Consider the following 12,198-nt stretch of genomic DNA (forward strand, 5'->3'; position numbering starts at 1 on the left):
CTGATTGGGTGGGGACTGAGGGTTTATGGGGTAGAGGGACTTGAGGGTGAAGAGTGATTATTTAGAAGACCATAATGATTTCTAATATAATGTCTTAGACTTGCAATTAGAATTACAATGTCATTAGAAATGGTGAAATGATTGAAACTCATGAAGAAAAAAAATCGCAATACAACTATATCACACACTTGACGAGCGAAAAACAAGAAAAAAATGTAACAAACTGACAGACGAACAACCCACAACCAAACATTTGGCTAGCAACTAGTTAGCCAACCAACCTAGCGATCAACCAACCAGACGACTCATCAAACAACCAACGACCAAACACATTGCTTGGAAAATAAAAAAAATATTTACCTAACCAAGAAAGACACTAGCCAGCTAGTAGCTAGTTAACAACCAACTAATTAATTCATAAATGAGTAACATCACATAACTACATCACACGCTTGAAAACATACATCTGCAAAGGAGAAAAACGAGAGGTAGAAAAAAGTGACACTCATGGATGACCAACCAATACAAACAAACAAAGGTTTCGCTAACCACCGTTCAGTCGACCAACCAGCTAACTAACTAAATAAGCTATCAATCATCCAGACAGTCAGCTAATCAAACAACCAACAATCAGCTTGCTTGGGGGGGAAAAAAAATACAAACCTAACCAAAAAAGGAACCAAACAGCTATTAGCTAATTACCAACCAACTAATACTAATTAATTCATTAAGGAGATACATCACACAACTACATCACACATTTGAGGATGGACTTCTGCTACAAAAAAAAACAAGAGCTAGAAAAAAAGGTAACAAAATCACAGGTGACCAACCAAACAATTTGCTAGCTACAGGTCAGCTAATCAACCAGCTAGCTAACCAAACAAACAGCTTGCTTGAATGGGGTTATACAAACCTAACCAAAAAAGGAACCAACCATTATGATAGAACAGGACACATACGTTAAAAAGCCAGTGGCTATCTTAGAGTCAGCTTGGCAACTGAAAATCATATGAACAAAATGTTCCTACCATGTTTCCATTGGATTTCTTGAGTTGTTGGAATCCATGTTCTTCTTGGAAGGATCAGTCATGAAACAACTTGGAAATTTCAAACTTGATTGGTCAGAGCTTGGTTGTGCCCTTCCTGTTGGGTTTCTGGAATGACCGCCCCCTAGTGGAGTGGTTTTCGCAGGTTCGGTTACTGTCAGGACTAAAATACATCAGTTATTGTTCACACGCCTGCTAAACCGCTGACTTTTAATGAATCATTTCTTGATGGGTTTTTCGGGTATCCTGTACATGTAAGGTTGCGTTGCAACATGTCAGGCAGCACCGCGGCCGACTAAAGATGTGTGGTTAACGTTATTATTGTTCAAAGGTTTCTAATTATCACATCAATATTAAATATGCCCATCTATATGCTTTCATATTGCATGCTAGCATCACGCTACTTAAATGACATGGTTCAGTTGAACATTTAAGTATACAATTTTTATTAGTCTTCGGTTTTATGTCAGTTCTACAGCTAACTTCAAATGGAAGAGCTTGAAGCAAGCGTGTTTAGATCTTCCTTTCATTTCTTTAAAGCCGAATTTAATGACTCTCAAACGGAAGTACATGAAGGCACTACAGGGAGTACGCGAGATTAGTTTCTACAGTAAACAGAAAATCAAATTTAGTGTTTTCTAAAGGCTTGACAGCAACAGTATATTTTTCTTTTCGAATTAAGAGCTAATTAAACGAAACATGAAGCAACGTGTTGCTAAATTGTGTATACCCCAAATTCACGTCTGTTCGCATCAAGCTAATAAAATGCCATGGTGTTGGTTGAACATTTTTCTGTTTTCAAGAATAAGGTTTGGCTGTTTCATGGGTTTATCGGATGTTTTGAATTGCCTTAGCATCTATGCTAATATCTATTTACTCATTATGGAGTTGCATTAGACCTGCAGACTTACAGGAAAATCTAATCCGAATTGGCCTGGACCAACAAAGCCGTGGTATTTATTTATTTAACTTTTAAATAACAATTTCAAATGTATTATCCCCTTTTAATACTGTCCACGGGCCAGTGTAAATCCATTTGCGGGCCAGAACCGGCCCGCTGGCCTCATTTGTTTTATACAAACAGAAAAAAAGGCCCTCAGCGTTTCCTGAAAACCTTCAGCCTATTTTCACCTGGACCTCCCAGGTGGGCCCTGTTTCAGGTAGACGCCGCCAAAGTGGGGGGGGGGGGTCAGCATCGCCCGTGTTGGCCAGGCGTGGCGAGGCGGTGCCATCTTCAAGCGCTCCCATTTGATTTTGGCCTGACTGTCATTATGTCGTAAAAACAAAGTGTGTGTGAAGCCGAGTGCGATGAGCTTTCATCCCGACTTAATTATAGAGTGCGTGGCGTACTGTAGCCGTCTTTCGCTGGGCAGCTTTTTCTTCGTGCTCTTTTAAGCCCACCCCCACCTCCCTGACACATTCTTTTATTGTGTGTTAATCACAAGGCGACGCAAAGACGTTTGCGGTGGATTTCCTCACTGGTCCGTACATGAATCCCGAGCGCTGCGGCGGCCCAATGGAATGCGATGCCGACGCATCTTTGCTTAAGCCAATGTCCCGGCAGCTACTCAAATAATGCATTAATAACCTCAGCTAATTCAGCTATTATTTCAGTATTTTCAACAAAAGAAGCGAGTAGACTGAACCAACGTGCGAGTCAACCCTTGTTCACACAAATGAATATTACTAAAACTGAGAGGAAAATACTAGAATTTGATCTAATACGGCTTAGTAGAAACAAACATTGCCAAAGTTGAGGTCTGCCACATCTTTTGGGAGCGTGTTCCAAATTGATTTAAAATAAAAATCTACTTTAAAAAGTTAGCTTTTTGAAACTACAGTAACTAGCTAACCATTCAACCAATCAGCGAGGTATCCAATTAGCAAACTAGCGACACATCATGTAAGACTTTTAACAGGATTTCTTCAGGTGTCAGCAAATCTAAGTTAACACTTTCTAATGCCGTGACCAGAAAAGTGCTGTTTTCTTTTCCAATTAAGAGCAAATTAATTGGAACATGAACTGCCTTATTGTTACTTGCATTAAAGGCTCCATGCCTTCATTTTGAACATTGAACAGCATTGAACATTAATGACGCAAAGAGCCAGAAATAAAAAAAGATCCACCTGGACATGCCGAATAAAATACGCTACACTCACATACGGTTGAGGGAATACTCACAAAAGGTTGAGGGAACCAATGAGCTAGCCAACTAACCAACCAGCTAACCACCACATCCAACTACTTCTGATTCAAACATTTCACGCCACAGAAGTGTATTAATATGCTTACAAGAAAGGCCTTAGCGCTCCAACCAGACGTGTGAAGTTGCAAAGATAAATGAGTTGACTTTGACAGGAGATGACCATCAAAAGGAAAGGCGTCGTCGGAATAATGATGACGGCCGATCCCCGTGGGAATTTAATTCTGTGTCATTAACTTAAGAGGCGCCCGTAAAACACTCCACGTCCGCGCCTTTTATGAAAGAAATCATTTGCCTTTTATCAGATTTTTATTATTCTTTTTCTTTGTACGGTCCCACGCTGGGAATGCAAGCGCACAAGCGTGGTTTTTTTTTTTTTGGGGCCAACTCCTGCCGCATTCAACCTTTCACATCATGTGCAGCCAGATGCTAGCTTAGTTTTTTGGTCACTAGTGGGGTTATTATTTTCAAGTTGAGAGAAAATTAACTATCTAGACAACAAAATTAAGTAGCTACCATGCAAATAACTAGCTAATAAGTGAATGAGCTAACTGGCTAACAACTACTCAGTCAGTTTGCTAGTTAACCCCTTTTAAACACAGTTATTTGTCCCATTTGTTTGGCCCATACCCATATTATAATTAAAAGATTAATTAAAAGATTTTTACGTGTTTCCGAAAGTTAACGTAATTTCCCGACTACATAAAAGATACAAGCTCCGTTCTGGTGTGTGAGACTCGCACCTTGCGTTGTACACAAAGAGGACGCTGATGCTGCTGTTCTGGCACAGGAACAGACTGCAGCAGGAAGCATGACGACGCCACCAAGGAGTCATAACGCTGATTAACAGCTGCCTCTAATTAAAGATCAATGGCCGGGCTTTCAAAGGTGATTTGTTACATAAATTAGGATGCCCACTGTCCATTAACGGCGTCCGTGTCGCGGTAACAGATTGGGCCGCTCGCCGGAGAGCGCCGCGCGCACCATAGATCACGCGCGGCCCCCCCGAGATGCTGTTTATGGACGGGCTTTTATTTTGGCGGCGCTCTGAAATGTCACGCATCCGTCAAGAGTCGCCGCCAGGGTGCCCAGATGTGCTCCGCAATGTACGGCTTTTAGATCATGTGTACCAAGATGGATATGCGCCAGACAACGTGAGATATTTTCTACTCTGTGCTCATCAATATAGAACTCAAAACTGGGATTTCAAGTTTTGAATTTCAGCTCGAGCATCACCTCAGTTGGGGCAGTGCTTCTTTGCCCCCCGACTCTAAATATCTACCCATATATTGATCGCTAGCTATCTATCGATAGCCATCACTATTGATAGCTATCTATCGCTCGCTATAACTAGCTACAGTATCTATCGCTAGCTATCTAACGTTAGCCATCTATTGCTATTGATAGCTATCTGTCATTATTGACCTATAGTATCTATCGCTATCGATAGCTATCTATCGTTAGATTTCTATTACTATTGATAGCTATCGCTAGCTAGCTATCGTTAATCTATGGTGTCATGCAAGCATTTAAAGCTAATCATGTCAAAGATTACACCAGGATGGGGGGGCTTGATGGGGAATAATGTTTGAAACCTGTTATTTATTCAACTCCATTCAGGTTCTAAAAATGTACCCTGAAGAGTTTTTGGTGACAGTTTTAACTTTTGGTTTACTGCTCATGTTGAATTTTTCTCATGTTAAGCAAATTTCAAATCAGGCTTTAAGACAGAATTGAAAGGTTGAAGTTGGCATTTACAAAACTAGGTTAGTAGTCCTTAAGGAATAAATGATTAATTTCGCACTCAAATTAGTGTTTCAAACTGACTAAACGGACAGGGAACCCCATTGCTACAGTAGTCCATTAGCCGGCAAGACCAAGCACTACATAAGGTTTCTGAAAGCAGCCCAAATCCTGTTGAGTAAATCAAGGACAAACAGTCTGAAACAACTCGATTTGAGAGATTTCTCCATTTATTTTGATTCCAAAAGCACCTAGCGTCCAACCTGCAAAGACAGAAGCCGGTCAGGTTTCCAGCGGGAAGAAAATGGCGTTCTAATACTCACCCATTTGCGGTAGCGTCGAAGTAGTTTGGCTTGACCGGGGTTGTAAGTGCTGTAGAAACGAGGACGCAGTCTGACTTCATCCTGCTGCTGGCCAGGACCTCCGTGACCCAAATACTGTCCGCCGTCAGAGAAGCTCATACGACTATCCTGCTGCTGGCCAGGACCTCCGTGACCCAAATATTGTCCGTCAGAGAAGCTCATACGACTATCCTGATGCTGGCCAGGACCTCCGTGACCCAAATATTGCCCGTCGTCAGAGAAGCTCATACGACTACCGTCCTGCGCGTGGTAGTAGGGTGGGCCGCCGTAGTACGCCCAGGGCCAAACCGGCTCCTCCTGCTCAAACTTTTCATAGTGGACGTCCTGGTTGTAGTTCCTACCGTGCTCAAAAGTGCCGCTGAAGTGAGTCGCCGTACCCGGAGGATACTGACCGCTCAAGAATAAATAGTCGAAAGGATAGGGCGCCAAAGATCCATGGCGTGGCGGGAAACGAGAAAAACGTTGAGGGTTGGAATGTAAAGGGATCGGCAAAGGTCCCGGAAGGGGACGGGGCTGCTGCCGGAAGCCTTGGCTTTCGTCCTCGGATTCGTAGTCGCCGTGCTCAAAGGTTTTCTCCAGACGGAACAGCTCGCCGGGCTGAAACTCTGGTTGTGGGGGAGGAGGAAGAGGCTGGGGGAAAACTGGGACAGAATCAGCAACTGAAGCTTCATCAGGTTTATCTTCAAAAACCACCGCCTCGGGATTGGCTTCAGACGCACTCGAGACCGCGGGACTCGGAGTTGGCGGTTTGAAACCTGGCGGGGGAATTAGCAACAAGCTAAATTAGGAAGCAGCTGACGCACAGCTTAAATAAAAATATTAAAAAAAAAATAATACAAACCAAAAGACCAAACAGAGTTGCCAGCATCCTCGTTCACAGCTGGAAGATTTGCCCCAGCAACTGAAAGTTCGGGCGTGAACTTTATCTGTTTCGACGGTCGGACCAACAAAGTTTGGGTTCCGTAGCGTTTGCTAGGGAAGGACTTGGGAGCAACGACGACATCTAAAATAAAAACGGGAGCGGAAAAACATTAAATAAACTTAACAAGCAGTTAGCTTAAAACATTTTGAAGCTAGCCATGTTTTGTGTCGGCTAAAATTCATCCATTTGTAAAACTAGCCATTTTGCAAAGAACTATACTCAGGTTAGCATCATTTAATCAATTATTCTATCCTAGTGGAAAACAACTATTTAAGGTACGCATTTATAAACAGATTGTCATTTAGCACTCAAGTTACAACTGAGAATTGACAACAGATAATTATTCAACTGTTAGCAATAGCATCTTGCCTTGGATATATGGGACACAAAACGAAGGTCCAACCATCAGAAAAAGGAGCAAAGCCCTGTTGGAACAAATGCGTTTAACACGACTCAATCACAGCAAAAACAGGACTACAACTTCAATATTATTCAAGTAAAACAAACAAATATGAAGGGTGACGGCTTACCCCAAAGACACCCAAACAGGCATGATGACAGCAAACCAGCAAGTCGCATCTAGTTGGAGCTCAGGGTTGGTTTTTTTAAAAGGTACAAGTTCAAGTTCTGACCAATCAGGAGGCGGTGGCTTGATGGGCCGCAGCTGATCCAGATATAGCGGCCCATCAAGCCACCGCCTCCTGATTGGAGGCGATTGTTTTTTGTGGGGGGTGGTGGTACAAAAAATTAACAGCAATAAAAACACTACTAAAAATAAAGTTAAAAAGATTTGGTCATTAGCATACTTAAATGAAAGAAATCGAAATAAAACACGGATCTGTGACACACACAAAAAAAAAAATCCGGTGAGGTTCTTTTGCTTTCTTTGTTTGCTGGAAAAATGTCCCCAAATGACCAAGCGCACTCGACTTCTTCCAATAGCGCAGGCGTACCTAATGCCGTGTCCGGCGAGCGTCCGATGAAAAGCTCCGAGCGGAGGCTTCCTGCGGAAGCGGGGAGCGGAACGCGAGGCCTCGGCGCCGTCGTCTTGCGAAGGGCCATAAAAGACATGCAAATGTGCGCGCGGCGTCGGCGGCACATGCCTTCATTAAGATCTCATTGCTCCCCACGCAGCTTGAGACGCTGCCAAATGTGCCACGGCTCGACATTGGAACAATTTCCGCCACTCCACATGTGTATTTCCTGCCTTTCTAATCAGAATTCTATTTTGCGTCTCAAAAGGGGCTCCATTCAGACGCACATTAGCAGTTCTAATGCGGCTGCTCGGGGCCGCGGGCCACCAGCTGCATCCACTCGTCACTCTGTGGCGCGCGCGCCCTCGCTCGCTCCGTATCTGTCTACGGCGCCGGATGAAAGACCTTCGCCACGCGCCGCCGTGGATGTTGACGTTCCATTTGCGAGGCTAACGATGCGCCCACGACCTCGACATGAAACAAAGACACGCTAAAAAAAAAAAACAGGGATAGGCAGGTAACCGTACCGGCCTTTTTTCACGGTATCGATGGTCGCTGAAACAACCGATACCAGTATCGTTTGCACGAATGCGGAGACGTTACGATAGCCAACTAGAAATGAGCAATTACAAGAGATATTTCATGCAATTTTTAAGGATATTACTATAAAGGTATATTACTATAAAGAAATGTTTGTGTGTGTGTGTATGTATATATATATATATATATATATATATATATATATATATATATATATATATATATATATATAGTATTTCATGTATTTCATTTAGTACCTACAGTTAAACAATTACTTCAGATATTAAGTATTAAAATTATTGATTACTTTATACATCAAAGTAGTTAATTACTTTAGGTACTTAAGTCACCAATTCAACTGAGAATATATGTATTTAAATACCTGAAGTAATCAATTATTTAGTGCCTAAAGTAATCAATTACTTTAGTATTTTACTACTTTAGTACATAGAGTAATACATTACTTTAGTACATTTATAATCTAAAGTAATTATTTACGTTAGAATCTAAAGTAAACAATTACTTTAGAACTTTTGGCTGGAAAAGTAATTGATTACCTTGGTACTTAATGCATCAAGTACCTCTTTTTTAATTCACCATTGTTTTTAGTGCTTCCTTTAGTGAAACCCTTGAAAAGTTTTGAAAAAAATACACGAGTACCAAGGCTTGAATGTCTGGACGCTTTAAAAAAAACAAACAAACAAACACGCAAAACTAGGTTTTTGGGTTTTGACGAGTTAAAAATAATCTGTCATTGTTTTCCTTCAGGAAACTTGGAAGTACTGTACAGTGGAGCCCCGCCATATGAAAGGGTTAAATAACATAATAAATAAAAATTCTAGTGACGCCGAGACACCGACCAATAGCAGACCGGCATCTTCAGGACGCCTTTTACTTGAAATGTAGGTGAGAGATAACGTGAGCTCACGCGCATTTTTGCTGGATGCAGATGGCCTTTGAAAGAATCCCTCCAGAGGGTGAAAGTTGTCCGAAACACAATGATGTGAATGCCCTTTAGTCAAGGTGATTGCTGATTGCATTCTGGTGCCAGGGGAACACATTAAACCGGTCCTTCTCAAATAGTGGGGCGGGGGGTGACCCCAGTCAAAAAGCTTTTGTGTTTGCCATGTGAAGTGTCGTAACAACAGAAGAGGAATTGGGATCGTTTTTGCTTTCATTTCAGCCACTTTCATGCACCTATTTTTTTTTTTCCATTTTAGACTAACCCGTAAACTCTATAAACGCCGCGATAAGCAGATACAAAGTCGTTGAAAGTTGATTTATATGTATTTTTTCTTTTGTCGATGTTAAAAAGGATACAGTTTTCGCTATACTTGTGCAAATTTTTATCCATGCTAATCTTATTAGAGTTGGCAGGTGAGTGGAGGTGAATGTTACACTGGGCATTGTGGTGTGCTTTTAGTGTGTTTTGTTGTAAGTTTGCATTCTTTATTCTGATGATTGAGTTATTAAAAGAAAGACAAATTAAAAGAAAGAAAAATCAAAGATCACGCCAAACAAAGCCCAAATAGATCAACTAAATCAGTTCTAAAACATCATTAGTGCGGGTGGGGCCTGGTACCGGTTGATCCATGGACCGGTACCGGGTTGCGGATCGGCGGTTGGGGACTTGGGTTACGGAAGGGGTCCACTTACCGACAGGACTGTAAATAACGTACCTGCAAAAAAAAGTAAAATGTCCACCCCAGGAGACATAACCGCATTTAAGATGTCATATCAAACACAGCAATAAGATTAACAGTAAGAGCGTCAGAGATTTAGGTCCACTTATGTTGTTGTTTTTTTTTTTTGAGGCGCGGATTTGAGCGGGTTGCAAATTGGAGCAGATCTTGATCCAAATCTCCCGGATTTTCCCGAGCAGCCGCCGCATTCTCCAAACAAATCAAACGCAGAGAGAACTCAATTATGACGGATCAATAATTCAGCATTCCCAATTATTCTTTAATTGTAAGACGGCGTATCAGCCCATCTGACGGCGCGGGTGTTGTTACCCTGCAGAGCTTTTGGCTGATTGTTTGGATGAGATTAGATATGTGTGTGTGCGTGTGTGCGTATCAAGCAAGAGATCAGGCAATGTCACGCAACACACACACAAACACGCATGCACGCGCGCAGCCTTAATGACACAAACACATCACATAAAGCCAAATGCTGCCACTAAAATTTGCATGGTGCTCAGTAATGCATTAGTGAACATCACTTGGCAATCTGTTCATACGGCCTTAATTGGATTTTAATACTGCCTCTGATCTTGTTTTCTAATTAACGGCGGTGGCTGGCGACCAAGCAGAACCGTGCACCCGGCGACACCTTTGATCCCCGCCATATGGAGCTCCTCCCGCGTGTGGAGGGAAAAAAAAAAAAAAAAAAAAAAAAGATCCCTCACCTAGACGTGGGCGAACGACACCGCCCCCCTTGCCCCGCCCCCTCGCGTCCCCAAATCAAAATGGATGCGCGGCGCCGAGGTGGCAAAGAGCGTCGGCATGTGTCGTCCTCGCATCCCGCCGGCTTTGTTATTGATTAATTTCTCTTACAATCGCTTGTGATCGCCAGATACATAAAACATGAGGGATGGTGGTGCCGGGTGGGGAGGGGAGGGACACACACCCCTTTTTCGCCCTCCTCGCCGCGCAGAAATGTCGCGAGCTCCTCTAATGTGTTTATGCAGACGCTTTTCCACTTTTGACCAAGGGCTGCCAAAAGCGCGTCCTTTCCGGGTTTTGCCTGACGTCTTTTAGGAGTCAACTTCTGAGCGCTCCGTTGACGCCGGCTCTTAAAGAGACAGCGCCAATTTGGCCGCTATTCCGATACGCCGGGACCGTCGTTTAACCCTTTCGCTTTCAAACTTATGGCTAGCGCCGCACAATTAATTGAATTTTGATAGCGATCACAATATTGGCAGCAACGATTAATTAAGCTGATCCTTGCCGATGTTAACGTTTTTTTTTATTACGAGTCAAATCAAGTACTTTGTCATCCTCCCACTAGGGGGCAAAAACTTTTCTTACCGGTGTGAAATGGCATTGAGTTTCTCACCTGATTCCTAATATTTACAGTGCTAGCTGCCAATTGAGACCCATTTTGAAAATTGGAATAAATTTGGTTAAAAATGACCGAAAATGAAATTTTGACGACTAATTGAAAACATTTGCTTAAAAGTAAATAAGATTCCTTGTCGGGACAAAAAATGCGGCCAAATTTGCACAAAAACATGGAAATGAGAAATTGTAAAAAAAAGAAAAAAAATGGGGCGCGGGGGGCAGCGTTTCGACACGGGTAAGCCTCCCCCGATCCCAGCATCCATCCGCACAGCGCCGAGAGGTAATCCGGAGTCACTTGACGAGACTAGCGTTTGTTCTTTGGGTCGTTGTGTTGCCGAGCGTGGCAGCTCGCCAACGCACACAAGTTTGAGGAGTGGCGGAATGCACCCCTGGCCGTGGAAATTCCTGACCTAGATGCTTTTTACGAAACGCCGGCCAGGTGGATCCGTCCCTGTCGACTTACATATATGAGGCCTGAAAAGATAATTGGCGGGCTCTTGTTCTCCCGTTTCGTCATTACGTGACAGAGCAAAAATGCTTTTGATTGATAGCCACCCATGAATGTGACCTTCAAACTTACACAACGTGGCTCAATTACAAACAATTAATAGCCCGACGTTGACTCCTTCACAAGGGCCAAGAGAGAAAAACAAACAATTTGTTATGGGTACTTTTTGCCTCAATACAAATTTTACATGACGGAAAAGCGCTTGCAGGCGTTTCAGGGGAAGTGGCGAAAGTAACTTGACAAATATCAACTCTTCTTTAGTTTGTTTCCTTTGTTTAAAATAAAAATGCATTTTTTGGGGCTGCTCCAACTTGAAAGTAAGAAAAATAGCAAGAAAATAGCGAGGTAGAGCCGCAATAGAAAAGGTTACGGCCACAAAGGAACATTTTCTCAGGCCAGCCCTTGGGCAAGCTAACGCTAGGCTAACTCGGTTAGGTTTCGCCTCTCCGGTCCAGCGTCCGACGGGGAAGTAACAACAAAGACGCTGCATTTGTTGGCTGATTGCTTCACAGGAGAAATGAACGCTCATCAGTCGGTTTCGCATTCCGTTGTCCCCGATAAGAGGATTGAGTCAAACGCATCGCCTTTCAAACATTCCTGTGACATTACTAAGCTTGACAATATGCTATGATTCATTTTCACTCAAACCCGCAATTTCTGATTCAGAATTTGTTTTGACCGGTTAAGGCATGGTCTACATTCTTCTTGGTGCTCAGGATTTTTGTTTTTTTTAAATCCAGATCCACCTTTGCTTGTAGCAATCATAAACTGGAATCTTGTGTCATCACTTTATTTCCTGCCAAATACGCAGTTGACATTATGAGACGGACGTTC

At 42.7% G+C, this 12,198-nt stretch overlaps 1 protein-coding gene across 7 annotated transcripts in view; it reads right to left on the reverse strand.

Annotated features, from left to right (window-relative positions):
- Positions 1–5,211: 5,211 nt before the first annotated feature.
- LOC148406876 (uncharacterized) overlaps positions 5,212–12,198 on the reverse strand; it is a 150,570-nt gene continuing 143,583 nt past the window's right edge. For 4 of the 7 annotated variants that reach the window (XM_088403195.1, XM_088403194.1, XM_088403196.1 and 1 more), the window contains 5 exons: positions 6,811–6,859; positions 6,650–6,705; positions 6,200–6,361; positions 5,320–6,113; positions 5,212–5,259 (listed from right to left, as the gene is read on the reverse strand). In XM_088403195.1, coding sequence (XP_088259321.1) covers positions 5,248–5,259; positions 5,320–6,113; positions 6,200–6,361; positions 6,650–6,705; positions 6,811–6,859 — 1,073 coding nt within the window. In that variant the 3' untranslated portion in view covers positions 5,212–5,247. Of the gene's footprint in view, positions 5,260–5,319; positions 6,114–6,199; positions 6,362–6,649; positions 6,706–6,810; positions 6,870–7,233; positions 7,914–12,198 lie in introns of those variants that run through there. The other 3 variants (XM_088403193.1, XM_088403192.1, XM_088403198.1) reach the window with 3 other exon arrangements.

Source organism: Hippichthys cyanospilos, chromosome 20 (genome assembly GCF_059441005.1).
Source record: "Hippichthys cyanospilos isolate Australia breed blue-spotted pipefish chromosome 20, RoL_Hcya_1.0, whole genome shotgun sequence".
NCBI classification, from domain to species: domain Eukaryota; kingdom Metazoa; phylum Chordata; class Actinopteri; order Syngnathiformes; family Syngnathidae; genus Hippichthys; species Hippichthys cyanospilos.